Below are 26,726 nucleotides of genomic sequence, written 5' to 3'. Positions count from 1 at the left end.
GGATCAGAGATGCACACCACCATGTTTGGCTAATATTTTTTTGTTATCTGTAGAAACGGGGTCTCACTTTGTTGTCCAGGCTTTTCTCGAACTCCTAGGCTCAAGGGATCATCCTGCCTAGATCTCCCAAAGTGCTGTGATTATAGGTGTGAGCCCCTGTGCCCAGCTGGGATAGACTTTTAAATAAATGGTGCCAGGGCAACAGGTAAGCTGTTTGGAAAAAGACAAAATCAGATCCACATCTCCAATCACACATTTTGGAATCTAAATGTAAAATATGAAACCATACAAGTACTAGAATAAAATATAGAATCCCTCTTTAACTTTGGTGTAAGAAAATGCTTTTAATTATGTCTTAAAATCCAGAGGCAATAAAAAGACTAATAAATTTGACTATAAAAAAATAAGAAGTTCTAGCAGGGCATGGTGGCTCACACCTGTAATCCCAGCACCATGGGAGGCTGAGGTGGGCGGATGACGATGTCAGGAGTTTGAGATCAGCTTGGCGAATATGGTGAAACCCCATCTCTACTAAAAATACAAAAATTAGCCAGGTGTGGTGGCATGTGCCTGTAGTCCCAGCTATTCGGGAGGCTGAGGCAGAAGAATCTCTTGAACCCAGGAGGTGGAGGTTACAGTGAGCTGAGATTGTACCACTGCACTCCAGCCCGAGTGACAGAGTGAGACTCTGTCTCAAAAAATAAATAAATAAAATAAAAAGTTCTTGCATGATGAAAGATAAACAAAATCAACAGAGAAATGAAAAAAAATGGGAGAAAATATCTACAAGATATACCACACACAAAGGGTTAATATCCATGATATATAAAGAACTCTGAAAACACTGAGTCATGAAAGGCCAAAAACCTGATAGAAAAATGAGAAAAAATGTGAACAGATAGTTCACCAAAACCAGGATATAAAAATAGCCCTGAAATATATAAAGGGAGAGAGAGACTCCAATACAATAACAATCGGGAACTTTAATATAACATCCTCACCACTGGACAGAAATCATCTGGACAGAAAATCAACAAAGAAATACTGGATTTAAACTGCACATTAGACCAAAAGGACTTAAGAGATATTACAGAACATTTCATCCAACAATTACAGAATACACATTCTTCTCATCAGTATGCAGAAAATTCTCCAAGATAGACCCTATGTTAGGAAACAAAAAAAAGTCTCAACAAATTTTAATAAATTGAAATCATATCAATTATCTTCTCAGTCCACAATGAAATAAAACTATAAATCAATAACAACAAGAACTTCAGAAACTGTATAAATACATGGAAATTAGACAACATGCTCCTGAATCACCACTGGGGTCAAGGAAAATATAAAGGAGGAAATAAAAAAATTACTTGAACCAAATGAAATTCAAAACACGAGGTACCAAAACCTATGGGATACAGTAAAAGCAGTGTTAAGAGGGAAGTTTATAGCAATATATACCTTCATCAAAAAAGTAAAAATATTTCAGATCAACAATCTAACAATTCACCTCAAGGAACTAGAAAAATAAGAACAGCAGGGTGCAATGGCTCTCGCCTGTAATCCCAACACTTTGGGAGGCCAAGGCAGGCAGATAATCTGAGGTTAAGAATTCGAGACCCACCCGGCTGACGTGATGAAATTCCACCTCTACTAAAAAATACAAAAAATAGCTGAGTGTGGTGGTACACGCCCATAATCCCAAGTACTCAGGAGGCTGAGGCAGGAAAATAGCTTGAACCCAGGAGGCAGAGGTAGCAGTGAGCTGAGATTGCACCACCACTGCCCTCCAGCCTGGGTGACAGAGTAAGACTTTTTCAAAAAAAAAAAAAAAAAAAAAAAAAAAAAAGGAAAGAAAAGAAAAAGAGAAACAAGAACAAACCAAACCCCAAATTAGTATAAGAAATAATAAATCACAAAACTAAATGAGACTAAAAAAAAAAAAATCAAAATGAAAAATTGTTTTTTTGAAAAGATAAACAAATTAATACACCACTTGCTAGACTAACCAAGAAAAAAAAAAGAGAAGACCTAAATAAACAAAATCAGAAATGAAAAAGGAGACATTAAAACTGATATCACAGAAATAAAAAGGATCATCAGAGACAATTATGAACAATTATACATTGAGAAACTAGAAAACCTAGAGACAATGGATAACTTCCTGGACAATACAAACTGCCAAGATTGAATCTGGAAGAAAAAGAAAACATGAACAGATCAACAGTGAGTAATAAGAATGAATCAGTGATAAAAAATCTCTCAACAAAGACAAGTCTAGGACTGGATGGCTTCACTGCTGAATTCTACAAAACTTTCAAAGAAGAACTAACACCAATTCTCCTCAAATTATTCTTACATAAAAAAACTAAAGAGCAAGGAATTCTCCCTAACTTCTTCTACATTACCTGATACCAAAATCAGATAAGGATGCAATAAAAAAAGAAAACTACAGGCCTGATGAACATAAATGCAAAAATTCTCAACAAAAAGTATTTTGTTGTACAGAATACGTCATGATCAAGTGGGACTTATCCCAGGGATGCAAGGATGGTTCAACATATACAAATTAATAAACATGATATATCACATCAGTAGAATAAAGGACAAAACCATATCACTATGTCCACAGACACAGAAAAAGCATTTGATAGAATTTGACATCTCTTCATAATAAAAACTCTCAACAAACTAGGCACAGAAGGAACATACCTTAAGATATAAATGCCATATGACAAACCCGCAGCTAACATCATACCAAATAGGGAAAAAGTGGAAAGGCTTTCTCCTAAGAACTAGAACAAGCCAAGAATGCCCACTTTCACCACTCCTATTCAACACAGTACTGGAAGGGTTAGCAAGAGCAATTAGGCAAGAGAAAGAAATAAAAGGCATCCAAACTGGAAAAGCTGAAGTCAAACTATTCTTTGACAAGGATATCATCTTACATCTAGAAAAACCTAGAGGCCCCACAAAAAAATCTCTGAGATCTAATAAACAAATTTAGTCAAGTTGCTGGATACGAAATCAACTTATAAAAAATGAGTAATGTTCCTATACTCCAGTAATGAACTAGCTGAGAAAGAAATCAAGAAGGCAGTCCCATTTACAATAACTATAAAAAAATACGTGGGAATAAATTTGTCCAAGGAGGTGTAAGATCTCTATAAGGAAAACTACACAACTGATGAAAGAAATTGAAGAGGATACACACACATACAAAAACAGAAAGACATTCCATGCTCACGAATTAGAAGAATATTGTTTAAATGACCATACTGCTTAAATTAATCTACAGATTCAATGCAATCCTTCCTAACAAAATACTGATGTCATTTTTCACAGAAATAGAAAAAATAATTATGAAATATGTATGGAACCAGAAAAGAGCCCAAATAGCCAAAGCAATCCTGAGCAAAAAGAATGAAGCTGGAAGCATCATACTATTTGACTTCAAAATATATTATACTGTTACAGTAACCATAAAAGCATGGTATTGGTATAAAAATAGACACACAGACCAATGGAACAGAACAGAGAATCCAGAAGTAAATCTACGTATTCAGAGTCAACTGATTTTCAACAGAGATGCCAAGAATATACATTGAGGAAAGGACATCCTTTTCAATAAATGGTATTGGAAAAACTGGGTTTCCACATGCAGGGGAACAAATTGGATTCCCATCTCTCACCACATATAAAACTCAATTTAAGATGGATTACATACTTAAATGTAAGGCCTGAAACTATAAAACTACCAGATGAAAACATAAGGATCTTGGTCTAGACAAAGATTTTGTGGTTAAGACTTTGAAAGCACAGATTAAAAAAAAAACAAAAATAGCTAAATGAGACTTTACTAAACTACAAAGCTTCTGCACAGCAATCAAAAGCGTAGAGAGTCAACCTGTAGAATGTGAGAAAATATCTGCAAACTATCTGACAAGGGACTAATATCCAGAATATACAAGAAACTCAAACCATTCAATATTAAAAATAATAATCATCATCATCCTATTAAAAAGGGCAAAGGATGTGAATAGACATTTCTCAAAAGCAGACAAATAGCTAACAGCTACATTAAAAAAACGCTTAATATCACTAATCATCAGAGAAATGTAAATCAAAACCACAGGTATCATTTTATCCCAGTTAGAATGGTTATTATTAAAAAGATTAAAAAGTAACAGATGTGGCAAGAAAGCAGGGAAAAAGCAACTCTTATACGTGGCCAGTGAGAATGTACATTAGTACAGCCACTATGGGGCAACAGTATGAAGAGTTCATAAAAAACTAAAAACAGAACTACCATACATTTTAGCAATCCCACTACTGGGTATTTATGCCAAAAAAAAAAAAAAAAAAAAAGAAAAAAAAGAAAGTGTATCAAGGTACACCTGCACTTTGATGTTCACTGCAGTACTATTCACAATAGCAAAGATACACGGAATGAACTGCAGTGTCCATCTAAAGATGAATAAAGAAAATGTGGTATGCATACACAACAGAATACTAGTCAGCTAAGAAAAAGAATGAAATCACGTCATTTGAAGCAATGTGGCTAGAACTGGAGGCCCTTATGTCAAGTGAAATAAGCCAGACACAGAAAGACGAATTTTACATGTTCTCACTCATATGTAGGAGCTAAAGTGGATCTCATGAAGGCAGTGGGTGGATGGACTGGTACCTTTCAGAGGCTGGAAAAGGTATGCTGGTGGGAGGCAGTGATGAAGAGGCTGATCAATAAACATACAGTTAGATAGAAGGTAGAATGTTTTGTAGCAGAGTAGGGTTACTACAGTTAGCAACAATGCATTGTATATTTCAAAAGCAGTTAGAAGAGAGAACTTGAAATGTTCTCAATACATAGAAATGATAAAATAAACTCCAGGTAATGGATACCCCAAGTACCTGAACTGATCATTACACATTCTATGCATGCAATAAAATACTTACAACACAAAAGAAGTCAGTAAAGAAAAACTAGAGAAACAAAGAGCAGGTGGGACAAACAGCAAGCAAATAGCAAGCTGGTAGACTTAAACACAACTATACCAGCAATTATATTAAACATAAATAAATTAAACACTGCAATTAAAAGACAAAGATTATCACAGTAGATAAAGACCAAAACCCAACTACACGCTGGTTATAAGATACATGCCTTAAATATAAAGATAACAGTGCTATGGACTGAATTGTGCTATCTACACCCAATTCCTCAATTTGACTATATTTAGAAATAGCGTCTTTAAAGAGGTAATTAAGGTTAAATTAGGTCATGAAGTTGGGGTCTTAAACTGATAGGGCTGGTGCCCTTACAAGAAAAGAAAGAGACACTAGAGACTTCTCCATATATAAGCACAGAGGAAAGGCCCGTGAGGACACAGCTAGAAGGTGGCTATCTACAAGCCAAGGTGAGAGGCCTCAACAGAAACCAACCATGCTGGCATCTCACTCTTTGATTTAGAACCTCCAGAACTGTGAGAAAATACATGCCTGTTGTTTATGCTATTTAGTTTGTGTATTTTGTTATAGCAGACCAAATAGACTAACATATACACATAGGGTACAAGCAAAAGGATAAAAAAGGCTGAGTGCAGTGGCTCACCCTTGTCCCAGCACTTTAAGTGGGTGGATCACTTGAGGTCAGGAGTTCGAGACCAGCCTGGCCAACATGGTGAAACGATGTCCCTACTAAAAAAAAAAAACAAAAATTAGCTGGGTGTGGTGGTACACACCTGTAGTCCCAGCTACTTGGGAAGCTGAGGCTGGAGAACGGCTTGAACCCAGGAGGCAGAGGTTGTGGTGAACTGAGATTGCACCACTGCACTCCAATGAGCAGCAGACCTAGAGACTGTCTCAAAAAAAAAAGCAATACACATTCAGTAGCTGTGAGATAGCTTAGGTACATTAAGTGCATTTTCATCTTGTTATTTTCAACTTATGATGGGTTTTTCAGGATATACGTCCATCATAAGCCAAGGAGCATCTGCAGTGTACTTTTTCCCCTCTTAACTGCTTTCAATTTTTTTTTCTAATTTATCTTCCAAAGCTTGATTTTAATGTGTCTTGGTGTGGATTTTTCCAGGTATATTTGTCTATGGTTCTCTCAGCTTCTTAGGTTTATGCCTTTTAACAAATTTGGGAAGTTTTCAGTCAGTATCTTTTTGAATTTTTTTTTGTAGCTCCACACTCTTTCTCCTTTCCTTCTAGCACTCTGATGACAAAAAATTTTACATCTTTACAATTGTCCTACAGTCCTGGAGGCTCTGTTAATGTCTTTTCCATTTACTTCTGTTGTTCAAGTGATATACTTTCTATTGATTTATCTTCAAGTTCACTGACCCTTTTCTTTATCACTTCCATCTAGTATTGAGTGCATCCAGTGAATTTTTACTTCAGCTATTATATTTTCAATTCTATAATTTCCATTTAGTTCCTTTTTAGATATCCTATTCCTTTGCTGAGATTTTTTTTCCCATTTGTTTCAAGAATGTTTGTAACTACTCATTGAAACGTATTTATGATTATTGTTTTAAAATCTTTGTCAGATAATTTCAACATCTCACTGTTTGATGCATGTTGATGTCCTTTTACCATTCAAGTTGTGATTTTCCAGGTTCTTGGTATGATAAGTAATTTTCAATTTTGAGTATGTGAATCTGCATTCTATTTAAATCTTTCAGTTTAGTAAGCAGTTTCCCTATTTGGGTTTCTTGTGCAGGTCCTGATCTGCTTTCATGAGTTGTGGTTACAATGATAATTTCATTTTCAGAGTCCTTAGTACTATTTGGTTCTGCCTTGCTTGTGTGAAAATGTAGGCACTATTCCACACTGTAGTTCAGTTCTCAACCCTTTTGTCATGTTAATTTTGGTCAGTATAATGTATGAGTCACTCTGGGATCTTTCCAGGACTCCACATACAAGTTTAAAGGATCTCCTTCTCCAGCTCCCTCCTCTCTAAAAATCCTTCCCCGTGTTATCACTCCCTATTTGGGAAGGGTAGAAGTACTACCTCCTTATTGCCTTTATTTCCAGGGTTGGGGAGGTGGTAAATAACCAAGCTTACCACTTGGTCTCCACTGTCACTACACTTATGACAAAAGGGGAGTATCACCTGCTACCTCTGGGCAGGAGATGAAGTCTACGTATCCCATTTGGCCTCTTCTAGCATCACCCTGGTTAGCAAAGGAAATCATTCCCTGCTACCACTGGGCAGGAAATGAAAGCCCAAGGTTCTCACTCAGCCTCTGTTGATAATACCCTGATGGGGAAGAGAAGCACTGCTTGCTACCACCATCCAAGTGATGTTTAGGCTTCCCTTTCAGCCTCCAAGCAAGGGGGTGGGATATTCTTTCTCCATGTATTTGGCTGGGGTAGGGTGGGTATTGTTGAAAAGTTCTGTTCTGTTAGATTGTCCCTTTTCCTGTCCAAATGATATAATCTTGTATATAAAAATTATAAGGACTCCACTAAAACTACTAGAACTAGTAGAAGTATTCAGAAAGAATGCAAGATACAGATCAATAAACACAAATCTTTTTTTAAAAAATTTTTGTAGCAACAGAGTATCACTGTGCTGCCCAGGCTGGTCTCAAACTCCTGGCCTCAAGTCATCTTCCTGCTTTGGCCTTCCAAAGTGCTGGGATTACAGGTGTGACCTATCATGACTGGCCCAAAATCAACTGTATTTCTATACATTAACAATGAACGGCCGGCACAGTGGCTCTCGCCTGTAATCCCAGCACTTTGGGAGGCCAAGGTGGGCAGATCACGAGGGTCAATAGATCAAGACCATCCTGGCCAACATGGTGAAACCCCATCTTTACTAAAAATACAAAAATTAGCTGGGTGTGGTGGTACGCGCCTGTAGTCCCAGCTACTCGGGAGGCTGAGGCAGGAAAATTGCTTGAACCCAGTGGTGTAGAGCGCCACTGCACTCCAGCCTGGCGCCTGGCGACAGAATGAGACTCTTGTCTCAAAAAACAAAAAACAAAAAGCAAAAAACAATGAACAATCAGAAAAGGAAATAAAGAAAAGAATTTGATTTATAACATCAAAAAGATAAAATACTTAGCAATCAATTTAACAAAAGAAGTGCAAGACTTGTACACTGAAAACTATAAAACATCACTGAAAGAAATTAAATAAGACATAAACAAATGGGAAGACATCATATACTCATGGACTTAATGTTTTAAGATGGTACTATTCTACAAATTCAATGCAATCCTTATTAAAATCTTGGCTGCCTTTTTTGCAAAAATGAACAAACTGATCCTAAAATTCAGATGGAAATTCATGGGGCCCAGAATAGCCAAAACAACCTTGAAAAAAGGTGGAGGAATCACACTTCTCAATTTCAAAACTTCCTACAAAGCCACAGTAACCAAGACTGTGTGGTATTAATATAAGGAAAGATATATTGATCAATGGAATAAAATTAAGAATCTAGAAATAAACCCTCATATTATAAACAAATTTATTTTTGACAAGAGTACTACAACGATTTAATGGGAGAAAGAAGTCTGCAATAATGATGAAACAACTGGATATCCATATGTAAAAGAATGAAGTTAGACCCCTACTTCACATTCTACCCAATTAACTCAAAACGAATCAAAGACTTAAAGAGATAACACCGTAAAATTGAAAAAGGCTTAATCATCATCATCTTTGATTACACAATGATTTCTTAAAACTACAAACATAAAAAATAAACAAGACCATAAAAATTTAAAACTTTTATGTTTTAAAGGATATTATCAAGCAAGTAAAATGACAATTCAATGAACTAAAGTATCTGCAAATCATACATCCGAAGACAGACTTGTACTCAAAATATGTAACTCTTAAAACTCAATAATAACACAATTTTTTAAATGAGCACAAGATCTGAATATAAATTTCCACAATGAACATATACAAATGACCAATGAGTACGTGAAAAGATGCTCAACATCATTAACCATCAAGGAAATGCAAATAAAAACCACAGTGAGATGCTACTTCCCATACTTCAGGATGACTATAATCAAAAAGACAGATGATAACAAGTATTGGCAAGGGTGTGGAGAAGCTAGAACTCTCATACATTGCTGCTGAGAATGTAAAATGATGCAGCCTCTTTGAAAAACAACAGGCAGTTTCTCAAAAGGTTAAACACAGAGTTATGCTATGGCCCAGCAATTCTACTCCGAGGTATATACCTAAGAGGAATGAAAATACATGTGTATATGTCCACATTAAAGAAAGCTCACAGCCCCTTTATTCATAATAGCCAAACACTGAATGCGGGGGGTGGGGGGGACACCTAAATGTCCACCAACAGAAGAACAGATAAAATTGTGGTATATATATAACGAAATGTTATACAGCGATAAGGAAACAACCGATACACGTAACATGGATGACTCTCACAAATGTTATGTTGAACATAATAAGCTTAATCCAAAAGTATATATACTTTACTATTCCATATATTTGAATTTTAAGAAGAGTTAGAACTAATCAGGGGTGACAGAAGTTCAGAATAATACTCACCTCAGGGTGAAAGTGAAGGACAGATATTGACAGAAAGTAGCTGTAGGGGAACAAATTTTCTAGGGGTTCCAGGAATGTTCTAATTTGAAATACGTGGTAGTTACACAATGGGGTGTGTGTGTGTAAAATGCACTGAGCTTTATCCTTATTTGTGCACATTTATCTCACTAAATTTATTTTATACCTTAATAATTTTAACTAACAAAGAAAAATACTTTATGTACAATATTATACTAAATAGCTTTAAAATATATACACGTAAGTAGAAAAAAGAAAGAGGAAAATAAAATATATTTGAATTTTACAGTGAAGAGGTTAAGAGCTTGGGCTTTGGAGTCAGAATATTCAAATCTAGGCTTTGGCCTTCACTAGCTCTATGACTTCTTTAAGCTCCTGTTTCTTCACCAGTAAAAGGTAAGGCATAATATATGCACATTACGCTATTGATACAATGACTAAAAGAGACAATGTACATAAAATTCTTGGCACATAGTAAACACTAAACACTTGTTATATCCTACCCACCCCACACAGATACACACTATGTAATGGGATTACAGATGATTTTATTTATTGCTTTGTACTTTTCTCACATTTTTGAAATCTTTCATGAGACACAGATAGGCACAAGGTATTCATTGAGAGGGCACATTGCTCTACGGTAGTCTATAAACCATAAGCTTATATAATTTATACATCATAAAGCCCTTATACATTTCTGTACCACTTAAACAAAATGTTTTTCTTTTAAACTGTGTAACACCAGTACACAGTATTGACACATACACCAGAGATGCTCCTACTCCTCCTGCCAATAAATGTTCAGCATTCAAATATCTTTTAATGTGCTTTGCGGGGTAGTTTTAATCTTTCTTCAGGGCTTGAAAAATCAAAGTTACTCAAGAAGTCAGAGACAGGTGTGTGTTTATGTGTGTGTGTGTGTGTGTGTGTGTGTGTACACACACACACGCGTGTGCGTGTAAGCCATATCCTAATCCCAAATGTGGTAAGAACCTACCTTCCAGAGTGGAACTAAAAATCAATACCGAGCAGTGGAAGAGACAAAACTGCATCCATAATACTGTCAGATAATGAATAAAATCTATAAAGCATCTTTCTTAGAAATAAAATTTCAAGTTTCAATTCCATCACAATCACAGAACATAGAAGCTGCAGTGCAATAAAAAAAATGTAGGAGACAGACCAAAGGGTAAAAGATGACAAGAAAACACAGAGTAGACTTTGACATATCTCTAATTACTGCTTCGTTTCAGACTAATGGTAAAAATTAGTCTTCAGATAGTTGATAACATCAGACTGTCTGTGCTGAGTTAGTACCAAGATCTGTGGCCAAGCAAATACTTCTAATAAAATTGATTTTCCTTTTTGGCAACCAATAGGCCAGTCGATAATAATGTTGTTTAAGAAATATTGAGTCATGAGGGAGATGAACCTTTCCTTCCATTTATTATGTTTGTATTGTCTATATTTGAAAAGAGTTTTCAATAAAGAAGCCAAAGAAGATATTACAAGGGAAAGAGCTATTCTGAGAGCTAATCTCCAGAAGCCCTCTGACTTGGAAGCATGTTAGCAACTCAAACTGGAAAAGCCAAAAACATCCCATTAACTAAAGTTAGATTGTACAGATTATGACTGTCAATAGTAAAAGAAAATCAAAGCTAGTGGCTACACACAATGGGCATGTGAATACAAAGGGCGCAAGGAAAACATTATGCCAGGCATATAATTCTAACAGATCCATCCTAAAAACCTACATCCAACTTATACTTTGCATTAAAGGTAGTGTTTAGTAAAGAATGTTCTATAAAGCCACATAAGGTAGTTTTTGGCTTATATGTCTCATACTATCCAAATAAACAGAACATAAGAAATCCGTAAGGCAAAAACCTCAGGCAATGCCTAACTTGAGGAAATTACCCTACACAACACCTCCAAAAAATTGTTTGGTTAAAAAGATGTTTTGTTGTTTTTTAGAGATAGGGTCTTGGGCTCTGTCACCCAGACTAAAATGCAGTGGCCTCATCACAGTTCACTATAACCTCAAACTCCTGTGCTCAAGTGATCCTCCCACCTCAGCCTCCAGAGTAGCTAGGATTACAGGCACCCACCACTACAACTAATTTTTTAAAAAATGTTGTGGAGATGGGATCTCACTATGTTGCCCAGGCTGGTCTCAAACAGGCCTCAAATGATCCTCCTGACTCAACCTCCCAAAGTGCTAGGATTATAGGCATGAGCTAAATAAGCAAAAACAGTAGAAAAGATTTTGAATGAGTAATGAAGGAATTTGCCCAACCAGATTTTACAATATATTTTGAAGCTGTAATACTTAAAACAGTGTAGCACAAATAAATGAACAGAAAACCAGAGCAACGGAATGGAGGAACAAGCCCCCAAAATTGACTGAAATGCATAAAAGAATTGAGACTATGATAAGACAGTTCAAATTACTAGAGAAAAGATACCGATTATTTATTCAATAAACATTACTGGAATTGGATAGTCATTTGGACAAAAACAAAGTTGGCACCATCTGGACAAAAGTAAAATTCCTGTTACATACATATGATAAAGAAATTCTAGATGAGTTTATTAAAACCATGAAATGATAAAAGCATTAGAAGAAAATATGGGGGGAAATCTTAACAACTATATCACAAAGGAGAAATTTTCCTTACTATATAAAAAGTTCCTGTAAGTTAAGAAGAAAAATACCATCAACACAATGGGAAACTGAGGAAAAGATAGATTAAAAATATGATATACCATTCATCAAACAGAGAACAAAAAGTGTTATGATGCACTATTTCGTATGGCTAGAGAAACAGGAATTCTCTTATACATTGCTGGTGGAAGTATAAATTGTTACAGTCAATTTATATGGTATTAGTTAACTACATTATGGATTAAATTCTCTAAAAGGAATATTATATGGCCATTAAAAAGAGTAAGTAACACAGGACTATATGTACAAACATAGAACAGCCTCCAAGATAAATTATTAAAAAAACAAGTTATAGAACAGCGTGTACAGTTTGCTATTCATACTGCTACTTTATATTCTTGCATATACAACATTCTAAAAGGATATATATAAAACTGGCAATAGGTGCTGCCTCTGGGTGGCTGGGAAACAAAGTCGGAAAGAAGAGATTTTTTTTTTAAGTACAGCTTTTGTTGTTGTTCGTTGTCTCCTTTGTGTACGTACACTTACTTACTTACAGTGAACTACACACATTTCAAAGTAAGGTTTGGTCCTAAGTGAGGCAATCAGCCTAAGAAGAAGGCGGCATACATTTCTAGTGGGGAAAGAAGTACTTCTTCTGATGAAACAACAATGATTTATCCCAAAGGTTTAGGCAGTTGTTTAGGTCCTTTCTGGTTCGCATGTTCTATTGTTCTAACATCTTACCAGTTGCTTTATGAGCTGATCTTATTTATTCAACATTTAATTACTGAGCAATACTATGTGTCAGATATTACGCTAAGCACCAGTGATATAACCAAATTCTGGTACTTGCATATGGTGGTGTCGAGGATACAGACACGTAAACAGCCAAATGTAACACAAAGTAATTGTACCATGATAAGAAGCAGGGATGTCTAACTGGTTACAGTAAAGGAAGGCTTCCAGGAGGAAATAATATATAAGCTGAGACCCACGAAGTGAACAAAGGAGAAAGGAAAACAGTATTATTTAAAAGCCAAGAAGTGAGCAGCATGTCAGGTTCTTCAGAACAAGTGGAGTTTAGTATACCAGGAATAGTACATAAGCAGGAGTGTGCTGAGAAATTAGCGGAGACATAAGCAAGGCCGAGATCATGAAGTGCTTTACAGGGCAAATTATATTTAAATTGTATCTTAGAAAAATAAAAGTAAACAGGAAAACATTGGTAAACTTGAATTTTAGAAAACCTCTCAATTAAATGTGGGGAATATATTCCAGGATGTCAAGATTAGAAGTAGGGATATAGTTCAGAGTGCTGAAATAATCTAAGAAGCCTGAAGTAATGTTGAAAGAGAGAAGTGAGTTTATTTAAGAGACTAAGATTACTTAGGAAACAGAACCTACAGGACTTGAATAAGTATGAAGGTGAAGGAAGAATCAAGGAGAACTCCTGGGAACTGGTGGGATGTCAGTGCCAATTACGGTGAGTGGCAGGTGGGGAAGGGTGGGCTGTTGAGGGAGGCTGGTGTTTGGTGTTAGATATTGGGAGTTTGAAGTATCTGAGGGACATCAAAGAAGAGAGATGTGTGTCTGGAGCTACTGGCTGAGTTATGCATTGGTGATAAAGATTTATTCTACTTTTTCTGTGAAATAAAGAGGTATTCTGAAGACAAAGACCAGAAGACTTGGTAGTCAAATTTAATGATATTACCATGATTTATGTTAACAACAGTGTTGTGTGATTTTATTATTATTTTTAGCTTTTTCCAGAACCCAAGCATAAAAAGACAAGGATACTTATGCTACCACTTCTATTCAATATAGTACTTGAAGGTCCAGCCAGAACAATTAGCCAAGAAAATGAAATAAAAGGCACCCAAATCAGTCATCAGGATGTCTATTGTCAAAAACACAGAAAATAACAACTGTGGGCAAGGATATCGAGAAATTCAAACATTTGTGTATTAGTGGTAGGAATGTAAAATGGTACAGCTACTGTGGGAAATAATAGGGCGATTCCTCAAAAAAATTAAACATGGAATTATCGTATGATCCAGCAGTTCTATTTTGGGGGTATATACTCAAAAGAAATGAAAGCGGGGACTTGAACAGACATTTGTACATCCATGTTCACAGTATCATTATTCATAATCGCCAAAAGGTCAAAGCAAACCAAGTGCCCATGGATACTGAAACAGACAAAATATGGCAAATACATAAAAATAATAATGAGTTTTAAAAGGGAAGACAATTCTGACACATGCAACCACACTGATGAACCTTGATGATGTTACGCTAAGTGAAATAAGCTAGTCAAAAAGGGACAAATATTGTATGATTCCACTTCTTTTTTTTTTTTCTTTTTCTTTTTTTTTTTTTTGAGACGGAGTTTCGCCCTTGTTACCCAGGCTGGAGTGCAATGGCGCAATCTCGGCTCACTGCAACCTCCGCCTCCTGGGCTCAGGCAATTCTCCTGCCTCAGCCTCCTGAGTAGCTGTGATTACAGGCACGTGCCACCATGCCCAGCTAATTTTTTGCACTTTTAGTAGAGACGGGGTTTCACCATGTTGACCAGGATGGTCTCGATCTCTTGACCTCGTGATCCACCCGCCTCGGCCTCCCAAAGTGCTGGGATTACAGGCTTGAGCCACCACGCCCGGCGTATGATTCCACTTCTATAAGGTACCCAGGATAGTCAAATTCACAGAAATAGAAAGTAGAATGGTAGTTGCCAGGGGCATAGGGAAGGGAGGAATGGGAAATTAGTGTTTTAACAGTTACAGAGTTTCAGTTGGTGGAGATGAAAAAGTTCTGGAGATGGGTGGTGGCCATGGGTACACACAATATGAATGTGTGCACATAGTGCCACAAAACTATACACTTAAAATGGTTAAAATAATAAATTTTATGTCATGAATATTTTACCACAATAAAAAAGAGAAGGAAAACAAAGGGGTAAATTTTAATGACCTTGGATTTGGCAACGGTTTCTAAAGAAACCATAAACAAAAGAGAAAACAAATGATAAATTAGATTTCATCAAAATTTCCATGTGCATCCAAAGACACTATCAAGAAAATGAAGAGAAAACCCATAAAAAGGGAGAAGACACTTGTAAATCATGCACTGTATCTGATAAGGGTCTAGTATCCAGAATATATAAAGCACTCCTACAACTCAACAACAAAAAGACAAACAAATCACTTTAAAACGGGCAAAGACTGAAACAGACATTTCTCCAAAAAAGACATGAAAATAGTCAACAAGTATAGGAAAAGATACTCTGTATCATTAGTCATTAGGGAAATGCAAATCAAAATCATACCATGATGAGGTTATCACCTCATAGCCACTAAGATAGTTGTTTTTTAAAAAGGGAAAATAACAACCATTGGTGAGGATGTGGTGAAACTGGAAGCATCATACACAGCAGCTGGGCATGAAAAATAGTGTAGCTCATATGGAAAACAGTTTGTCAGTTGCTCAAAAAGTTAAATATCAAATTACCATATGACCCAGTAATTCCACTCCTATGTATACAACCAAAAGGACAACAGGTATTTAAACAAAAATTCAAGTACACAAATGTTCCAAGCAGGATTATTCACAACTGCCAAAAGACGGAAACAATCCAAACTGCCCATCAATTGATGACTGGATAAACAACATGTGGGATACCCAAAACATTCAACCATAAAAAGGAATGAGGTGCCGTTAAATGCTACAGTATGGATACACCTTCAAAACATGATGCTAAGTAAAAGAAGTCAAACACAAAAAAACCATAAATTTTATGATTCCATTTAGATAAAATATCCAGAATAGGCAAATCTACAGAAACAAAAAGCAGATTAGTGGTTGCCAAGGTCTGGGGTGAGGGGAGAAATACAAAGTGACTGCTTAATGGGAACAGGGTTTTCTTTTGTGATGATGACAGTATTACAGAACTATATAGTAGCAATGATTACACAACACTGTGAAATGCACTAAATACCACTGAATTGCACATTTCAGAACAGTTAATCTGGTAAATTTTATGTTAAGTGAATTATGCTTCAATTAAAAAAATAAAAGCTCTTCTTTATCACTCTTACCTGACAGTTAATGTCAGCTCTATGTTGTAGCAAGACTGTGACTAGATCCTTATGTCCTCGATCACAGGCCCAATGAAGCAGAGCCCTACCCTAAAAAGATAGAATAAGATAAATGAATTTGTTGTATCAGTTGTAGGGTCATGTAAAAGATACAGTGTTTTAAGAAAGACAAGGAAATATGTAAAATTATGGGTTAATTATTCTAAGAATGAGTGATATAAAAATGTACTATGGGAAAAGCAATAAACAATTAATGGGGCCAGGCACAGTGTCTCATTCCTGTAACCCCAGCACTTTGGGAGGCTGAGGTGGGTGGATCACCTGAGGTCAGGAGTTAAAGACCAGCCTGGCCAACATGGTGAAATCCTGTTTCTGCTAAAAATACAAAAATTAGTCGGGCACGGTGGTGGCTGCTTGTAATCCTCTCTACTTGGGGGGCTGAGGCAGGAGAATTGCCTGAACCTGGAAGGCAGAGGTTGCAGTGAGCTGAGATCATGCCATTGCATTCCAGCCTGGGAGACAGAGCAAAACTCCATCTCAAATCAACAACAACAATCAATCAATTAATGGGAAGCCTCAAGATCTACTTCTGGGTCTATTATGTACTAGCTCAATTGCTTTCAACTCAATCACTTACAGAGTGGAGATAATGATAGTAGTAACAACAACAATATCATTAATATCTGCTGAATGAACTATAAGAAAATGCTTTGTAAACTGTATTTTTAAAATATATGGTTTTCTTAAGTATTATGTCCATTTCTTCTTTCTTCTGGAAAATAATCATATGAATAAAAAAGCAAGCACTTAAACCTAGATAGAAATTATAATCTAAATGTACTATATCTAAATTTCCTCAAATTTATCCCTTAAAAAGATTAAACAGTTTGAAAATAAGCATTTCTCCTTATTATTGCCAAGTTTGCACTCTGAAATACCTCAAAAACACTAGCACAATCTATTAGTGTCTATTATCAAACAGTTGACTGTGAAAGCCACTTGCAAAAGGGAATGGATGATTAACTATTAGGAGATAAACTGTTCAATATGAAATATTAATTTTAACACTTGTCTACCAAGGACTCACAGTTACTACATGCATTATTTCTATTCCCTACTGCCAGAAAATCTTGTTCTAGTTAATGAAAAAAAAAAAAAAAAAAAAAAAAAAAGCCTACTTTGTTCAGAAGAATAAACAAAACCCCCAAAGCTAAGGGCTTTTCTGACTAAATGAGTGATGTATGGCTTACTACTTTCTGAAGGTGGAAATGATGTTTGTGATTTATAAAGAATGGGATGTTTTTCCACATTAAGTTGAAATTCCTGCTTCATGTCCTTTTAGAAAAGATTTTAAATAGATACAAGCTGGGGCAAGGATTGCTTTAAAGCACAAAGCACCTTTCAAGAAAGCTTTTCTAAAACTGCCTACATTGTTTTTTATCATTCAGACTCTCTTCACACACCTATTAGTTCAACTAATTAAAGTAGGATCTATTCTTCAAACAAAAAACAGAGTAGGAAAACTTCTTCCCGACAAATTGTCTTCTTTTGCTTTCATTTGCTTGATTTACTATTATTTACCTGTGAATATCTGTTTTCTAATAGACTTAAGCAAAATCCTGAGAGGGAGGGAAGCAGAGAATTTAAAAATGTGGGCAAATCATTCACAATTAGTTGTAGTATCGAGACTATTTTATTTTACTGTGTTCAGAGCCCACTAGCAGTTAGTTTTTAGTGGAGACAATTCTAAGAGTACAGGTGAAAATGTATAGTTGAGTACTAGAGCACAGTTTCCTATGTTAAAATTTTTGTAGCTCTAATGTAACCTGCTGTTACTAGGGCTCTAATTCAAAAGCCCTCCATATGAACAATTAGATATTTTAATGACTCTCAAAAAATACTAATGAATAAAATATTCTACAGGTCCACACCACTGTTTCACAACATTTATTAATACATTAAAAGAATCAGATAAAATTTCAAAGTCTATCATTTTTAGTTCTAATTTTAAGTGTGCATTTTAAGGCTACTAGGTTAAGCTACTGACGAGTTACTACACCGTCAAGATGATGTATGATATATTTACACAGGGTACTTACAAAAACTACATACTACTTAAGTAGGACAACATACTATGTTTTGTACTTTTTTTTACCCTAAAATGTATAGATAATTTCCATCTCTCGACCACGTTCCTGAATTTTCCTTAGGTTTGACCCAACAGGGTAACATCAGCTAAAGCTATAATATAAATCTGAGCTGTTTCACAATGGTAAAGCTGACAAGCAACACATTTTACTGTTAATGGGAGTTATATTTTAAATTTTCCATGTGGTGCCAAAAATTTACTTTAGGGGAAATACCTATGACTGGACCTCCGTAGTGATTTCCACTTTGGATATATTTTTCAGAAGGGTAGCACATATATAGCAACGTTTTAAGAAGGATGGTGTGCTCTCAGACATTTACACCATGCTTTTTAACACGTTTTGTGACCCACAATGCAATTAATTCTTGTAACACATTATTTTAATGGTACACTAATTAACCTTGAATTAGAATGAATTCTCTGACAATGACTTTCTGTAGAAGCACTGAAGAGATCTACATTAAGATCACCTAATGATTAATATTCCATGCACTATTAAAAAGCATAAAAACAAGGGCAGGATTAAACATACATGTAAATAAACACAGACAAATCAGGATCTGGAATTTTAACCTTCAAGATGCTCTATACTTAAGTGAACAAAAACCAGCAAAATGAGGTGTGTGTGATATCTTCTACTTCTTCAAATTATAGAGTTCCTCTAAGCATGCTCCAATTTAAGATTATTCACTAACACAACCAGTAATTTGCAGAGATGCTATCTTTATAATTATGATAATATCAGGAAATAAATATCTGTAGTTTCTTTCCTCTTTGTTAACCACAAACACACCTAAACCAACAAAATACAATTATTAAATTATTTTAGGTAAAGGATTCCACAATCTCTCTTCCAGAAGGAAAACCATGAACTAGATGTTCATTAAAGCTATATCTGCTAAAACTTTATCTAAGTTTATGAAATATTTTACCTATTTGTCTATATAATTATCTTTTTCCATGAGTGATAATGTCTCTTATAAATTTTCAAGTTAAATTTATTTTTATTGCTATCACAAAAAGTGACAATTTTTTGTTTCTAATTTTTAAAACTCTTCTGGAAAAATATCCCAGAGGTATTCAGGAGATTGGTGAGGGAGAGCCATTATTAAAAGGAATCTTTGTTAGGCCACCAGAAGCCACAAACACTGGAGAGCTCTGAATAAATTCTGGAACTCAAATACAGTAAAATACAAGGGGGAAAAGAGTTCTCATCTATTAACCAAGGATGCTAACACTGTCCTACCTCAGACAGATGAATGACTCTAAAGTGCTTTCAAAGTGCAGGGTAGCAGCTAACCTATTAAGTGGTATTACTTTCACACCTTCTGGAAAATACAGAGAGCACATCTTAATATATGAAATGCTTCTTTGATTTCCTTAGTAACTTGTCCTTAAACCATGTAGAATTTTAAAATTAGATCTTCCCCCTCAATTTCACAAAATTAAAGAAAAGAGAAGAGATTCTGGCCAGGTATCCATCATAAGACAATAGCATATTCACATGATGGAATATATTCAGCAGTATAAAAGAAGGAAGTACTGAACTATAGCAATATGAATGAGTCAAAAACATTATGCTGAATGAAACACGCCCTACACAGAGTGTATATATATGTATAATCCCATGTATATAAAGTTCTAGAACAAGCAGAACTAATCTATGGTAGAATGATATCAAAACAGTGGTTACTTTTCTGGGATTAAAAGAGTGGCTGGGAAGGAACATGAGGAAATTTTCTGGGGTGACAGCAATGTTCTATATCTTGATAAGAGCTTCAGTTATTCAAGTATACGCGTTTGTCAAAGTACATCAAAAGTGCACTCAAGACTTGTGCATTTCATTGTATATAAGTATTATTTTAAAAGAAAAACTAAACTAATACTGAATTTAGTTAATTATATGCAAGTTAAGTTATTTAGAAGGAAGTGTACTATTATCTGTGTACTCTAAAATGTATCAAAAAATAAAATATATTTGATGACTGGCTAGATAAACCAAGAATAGTAAAATACTAATGGTAGAATCCAGATGGTAGAAATACAGATGTTCATTGTAAAACTCAACTTCTCTGTATGTTTAACATTTTTCATAATAAATTATTGGGAGAAAAAAGAAACAAAAATTTGTTCATAGCATCATTTACAACAGTCAAAAGGTAAGAGCAAAACAAGCGTCCATCAATGGGCATGTGAATAAATAAAATGTGGTGTATGCACACAATGGAGTATTATTTGTCTTACCAAAGGAAACTGACACATGCCACAACATGGACAAACCTTGAAGATGTTACGCTGAGCGAAATAAGCCAGTCAAAAGGGACAGATATTGTTATGACTCCACTTAATGAAGCACCTGCAGTAGTCAAATTCAGATAGAAAATGGAATGGTAGTTGCCAGGGGGCAGGGGAAGGGAGGAATGGGTAGTGTTTCATAGGTACTGAGACTCTTTCTCTCTCTCTTTTTTTTTTTTTGAGACGAACTCTCACTCTGTCACCCAGGCTGGAATGCAGTGGTGCGATCTCAGCTTACCGCAACCTCCGCCTCCCAGGTTCAAGAGATTCTCTTGCCTCAGCCTCTGGAGTAGCTGGGAGTACAGATGTGCACCACTATGGCTGGCTAATTTTTATATTTTTAGTAGAGACGGGGTTTCACCATGTTAGCCAAGCTGGTTTCGAACTCCCGATTTCAGGTGATCGACCCACCTCAGTCTCCCAAAGTGCTGGGATTAAGGCATCAGCTACAACACCTGGCTTGGTACACAGTTTCAACTGGGGAAGATAAAAAAGTTGTATGGTGGTGGTGCTTACACACATAAATTTATTATTTTATTTATTCATTTTTTAATTATGAGATGGGATCTCATTGTGTTGCTCAGCCTAGTCTTTTTTTTTTTTTTGAGATGGAGTTTCACTCTTGTTATCCAGGCTGGAGTGCAATGGTGCGATCTCGGCTCACCGCAACCTCCGCCTTCTGGGTTCAGGCAATTCTCCTGCCTCAGCCTCCTGAGTAGCTGGGATTACAGGCACACACCACCATGCCCAGCTATTTTTTTGTATTTTTAGTAGAGACGGGGTTTCAGCATGTTGACCAGGATGGTCTCGATCTCTTGACCTCGTGATCCACCTGCCTCTGCCTCCCAAAGTGCTGGGATTACAGGCGTGAGCCACTGCGCCTGGCGCTCAGCCTAGTCTTAAACTCTCAGGCTTAAGAGTTCCTCATGCCTTGACCTCCCAAGTACTTGGGATTACAGGTGTGAGCCACCACACTTTAGCTTATGTGAACATACACATATATATATTTGAGATGGAGTCTCACTCACTCTGTCGCCCAGTCTGGAGCGCCAGTGGCATGATCTCGGCTCACTGCAACCTATGCCTCCCAGGTTCAAGTGATTCTCCTGCCTAAGTCTCTCGAGTAGCTGACACTACAGGCATGTGCCACCATGCCTGGCTAATTTTTATTTTTGTAGTAGAGACAGTGTTTCACCATGTTTGGTCAGGCTGGTCTTGAACTCCTGACCTCAGGTGATCCACCAGCCTCGGGCCTCCCAAAGTGCTTGGATTAAAGGTGTGAGTCACGATGCCTGGCCTCATGTGAGCATATTTAATGTCACAGAACTGTAGATTTAAAAATGATTACACTTTATGTATATTTTGCCACAATGAAAAAATACCAAAAATAATTTGCCAAGGCTCACAGGATTTAAACCAGGCATCCCCAAACTTTTTACACAGGGAGCCAGTTCACTGTCCCTCAGACCATTGGAGGGCCGCCACATACTGTGCTCCTCTCACTGACCACCAATGAAAGAGGTGCCCCTTCCTGAAGTGCGGCGGGGGGCCGGATAAATGGGCCGTAGCTTGGGGAAGCCTGATTTAAACTGTTTTCACTATTTTCTGATTTTGTGTTAAATCTGAATTCCTGATGTAAAGCATGACCATAGGCTGGATTTTTAAACAGCACTGCCTACATTAATGCAAATAAGCCTAATACACAATTTGTAATGCATTTTTCAGTCATTAGTGTGAATAAACAAAGTTCCTTCAAATTAACATCTTAATCAACTATAAAACCAAAATAACATACAGTCTGATAGAGAAAGTAAGAGGATGCATTTTTTCTTCCTTCCTCAAATCTCATATAACTGCATAAATTTAGCCTCAGTATACTGACCCTGCCTCTTAATCCTTTGCTTTTCTGTTACATTAGTACTGTCACAGTTTTGCCAGAGTTTGCAGCAGTTTATCAAGCCAAAAGCATGCAAACTGTATTCTGTTATGAGCCGTGGATTTAAAACAAAGTAAGAAAGGAAAGAAATGGTAGTCAAAAGAAAGGTGACCTTCTTCAAAGTATCTGAAAGAATCAATAGACTATGGAAAATGGCTAATGACAACAATTATACTGTCAAAAGGACAGAAAGGAAAGAATATAACTAAAGAAGCAGCCCAATAAAAGTGGGATTTGGGAGTCCATTAGATAAGAATCTATGGAAAACCAATAAACTATGTATGAATGCTTTTGAGAGGACTGATGATAAACAGTGGCACTGGAATAATGTCATCTATTTTGCTAAAAGACTGCATTGTTACATTTGATCTGAAACATTTAAATTACTTCAAAGATTTAAAATACTATTTAAATACTATCAATAAGCATGTATTTAGTGTTGACTATATAGTACACTGATCTGAGAAATAACGTGTGACTAGAATTATATAAACATAATTTGACCCTGATGTTTGATAGCAAATACTCTGCCCATACTTTAAATATACTGTAAAAATTACTGAAATCATCCTTTCCCCTTAAAAGATATTTTCTTGGAAAAACCATAAATATATGGTATGTGTGAAGAGCTGTGCTAATAGTGGGTCAAAAATAAAAACTGAACCATCATTTAAAAAAATAAATAGCCTTTAAGATCTTCTCTTTAACTTTTCCCTTCATATTTTGAACGTAATTTTCAAGCATTTCTCAAATGATTTAAAGTAAAATAAAAGTTGTAATTTAATTTAATTAAAAAAAAATTTTTTTGAGACAGAGTCTCGCTCTGTCGCCCAGGCAGGAGTGCAGTTGCATGATCTCAGCTCGCTGCAACCTCTGCCTCCCGGGTTCAGGCAATTCTCTGCCTCAGCCTCCCAAGTAGCTGGGATTACAGGAACCCACCACCACACCCGGCTAATTTCTGTATTTTTAGTAGAGATGAGGTTTCACCATCTAGGTCAGGCTGGTCTTGAACTCCTGACCTCATGATCCACCAGCCTCCCAAAGTGCTGGGATTACAGGTGTGAGCCACTGCACCTGGCCTCATTTAATTTATTTTTTTAAAGTACATATGATAACATGGTGCTATAAACTTGGACCTTGAAACATCTAAGCATAACTATAAAACTTTTTTCTATTATGCAAAAATATAGACAATGTCCCCTAATTAATTTATCAGTACAAAATACCAGGCAATTTTCTCAAATTAGAAATATATGCCTTACTATATTGGTATACTACTTCATTATGAAATACAAATACATAGGTTGATGATCCCCTATGCCAAATGCTAGGGACCAGAAGTGTTTCAAATTTTCGATTAAAATAAGTTGGAATATTTACATTATATATTTATTGACTGCCCATCCTTAATCCAAAAGTCTGAAATCCAAAGTGCTCCAAAGAACATTTCCTTGGAGCATCATGCTGTTGTTAAAAAGTTTCAGATTTTGAATCATTCCAGATTTTGGATTTTCAGATGAGGAATATTCAACCTGCAGTAACTGCAGCTTAAATGAATAAAAGAGGTACACTAGGAATTAGACTAATGCATAAGAAAATAACTTCACTATGAAATACATTTTATTTAAAAGGTATTTCATATATATTTGTTCATATACTACAATATTTAGATCCAAATGTATGTTTTTCAGGTAGTGTAACAATTTATAAATTATAAATTCATAGTTATCAGTTAATAATATATGTATTTATTTCAATGTGTGGGAATACAAACGTAGCTTATCATTTTATTATAATTAAATTTCTTTATGTGCTCACCGCAAATTTTAAATGCAATAAATATGATTTTTCAGTCATAAAATTAGGTTGAATCTGCTGAATCAACATTTTCAGCAAAAATGTATACTATCTCAGAGAATCCTAGGGAATCAATAGGGAAATACCTCCAGTTCAAATATCAGATAAATAGAAAAAAGAACTGAATGTCCTTTCAAAACTATAATTGTTACCCAACTTATAAGAAGAAAATGTCAAAAGGACAAAAAGGGTTGAAAATATTTAACTAGAACTTTAATTTTGAGGATACACATTTTTAGTCCATCATCAAGGCTTACCGAATTGTTTTATTTGCTAGAGTTTTAAATGTGATGAAGCAGTACTATTTATTTTGGGATGTTAACTGTGATTTTCATTTTAAGCTCCCACCTCCCTTATGTTCTTAAATTAATTCATACAAATCCCTGATTAATAATAAAAGGGTTTGCCATCAATATTCAAAGCCCAGCCTGAGTTGTCATGGCTGAGAAGGCAGAAATCTGCTTGGAGCAGTGAGAGAACCCAACTGAATTCTTAGCGTCTCAGTCTATGAATGTGTAAGCACTTCATCTGTTCATGAAACACAACGTTCTGGCAGGCTGAGAGTAAAGGTAGCTGCATGGGTAACAAACTGGAAGACCTGGAAAGCAGCACTACATCAAAGTACCGAAATGGCAGAAGCAATACGTTTCCTTTTCAAACACAAAATATGTGTTATTTAGTGTAAGCTATCTGTATTCCAGGCACTTATTTCACCCCATCACTGTTGTCCATCCAATGATCTTTGTGAACATCACATGTGGATTTGCCTTTCAGTAACATTTTATAAAAGAAATTATTGCAAATCAGAGCATAACACAAGGAAGGCCAAAGGACAACTACTTATACTTCTTTTCCTTCTTTTAATTTATCCTTATAAAATCTAGTGGTAGGAAGAACACTCCCCCAGACCAGGCATCTACGTAGCAGTTATATGCATTTGAGCAAGCAAATACTGGTCTCTGAACTTCAATTCCTGTCTGTAAAATGATGACAATATCTGCCTTAGAGAACTGTTGTAAAGATAATAAAGTAGTAAATGACAGTACTCTGTAAATTATCACATGCATTCTATAAAGTATGTGTTATTTGAAAGATAAATATTAACAGGCATCATATTGTACACACAAGATACCTCCAGTGAAAAAACTGTGACTTTGAAAAGTGGCTCATTCATTTCTTTGTTATATTATCATCAGTCTTCACTCATACTATTAAGAACAATAAAAGCAGCTAAAATATATGTACTGTCTCAACTGATCCAAAATCCTTTTGAAATATCAAATTACTACAAAGCAAGAAATCAAGTCAGAGCATTGTAAGAATATATAAATGAGATGGTGTCACTCATCTCATGAGACAGTGATATATGCAAAAAAACAAATGTTTGTTGCTGTAAGCAACTGAAATTTGGGGGCTGTTTGTGCTGCAGCAAAAGCTGACTGATACATATAAGTAGAATCCACAGCTTAGCAATGCATATTTACATAGTCATAGATTCAAAAGAGATTCAATCAGAAAACTGAAATTAAAAGTTGTGACATAATTATATCAGGAGGGTCAGTGGGGGGGAAGATGAGTAAAACAGTTATATCTAAATATAACACAGAAGGAAATCTATTAATAATGTCTAAAGTTGAAAAATCAAGAAATATAAGTATATTATTTAGAATTATGTAGGTAAGGTGCAAAAGACACATTAAAATAATTGGAAGTTTGGCTGGGTGCAATGGCTCATATCTGTAATCCGAGCACTTTGGGAGGCCAAGGCAGGCAGATTACTTAAGCCCAGGAGTTCATGACCAGTCTGAGCAACATGGCAAAACACCATCTCTACAAAAAATACAAAAATCAGCAAGGTGTGATAGTGCATACCTGTGGACTGAGCTACCTGAGGGGCTGAGGTGGGAGAATCGCTTGAGCCCAGGAGGCAGAGGCTACAGTGAGCCCTGATCATTCCACTAACACTCCAGCTTGAGTGACAGTGAGAATCAGTCCGAAAACTAGGCCTCCTGTGCAAAAAGCCAACTTGTGGATGCCAGTGAAAAATTCTTGAGCACTTTTAATTAAAAGTGCTATTCTAGTGAGCATACAAATGATAAAGTAAAACAGCCTTATTGTTTATGTGGAAAAAATGAGTGGTCTGGATAGAAGATCAACCAG

At 35.9% G+C, this 26,726-nt stretch overlaps 1 protein-coding gene across 5 annotated transcripts in view; it reads right to left on the bottom strand.

Annotated features, from left to right (window-relative positions):
- Positions 1–26,726, bottom strand: part of ACBD6 (acyl-CoA binding domain containing 6) — a 206,990-nt gene that overhangs the window by 98,612 nt on the left and 81,652 nt on the right. For 4 of the 5 annotated variants that reach the window (XR_012514970.1, XR_012514971.1, XR_012514972.1 and 1 more), the window contains one exon: positions 16,330–16,419. Coding sequence is in view for 2 of the 5 variants with exons in the window: in XM_074389563.1 (XP_074245664.1) it covers positions 16,330–16,419 (90 nt within the window). In the remaining 3 variants the exon portion in view is untranslated. Of the gene's footprint in view, positions 1–1,997; positions 5,698–16,329; positions 16,420–26,726 lie in introns of those variants that run through there. The other variant, XM_074389564.1, reaches the window with a different exon arrangement.

This window comes from Saimiri boliviensis, chromosome 19 (genome assembly GCF_048565385.1).
Source record: "Saimiri boliviensis isolate mSaiBol1 chromosome 19, mSaiBol1.pri, whole genome shotgun sequence".
Classification (NCBI taxonomy): Eukaryota; Metazoa; Chordata; class Mammalia; order Primates; family Cebidae; genus Saimiri; species Saimiri boliviensis.
Note: the sequence above shows the minus strand (reverse complement) of the source record. Positions and strands in the feature narration are given on the sequence as shown.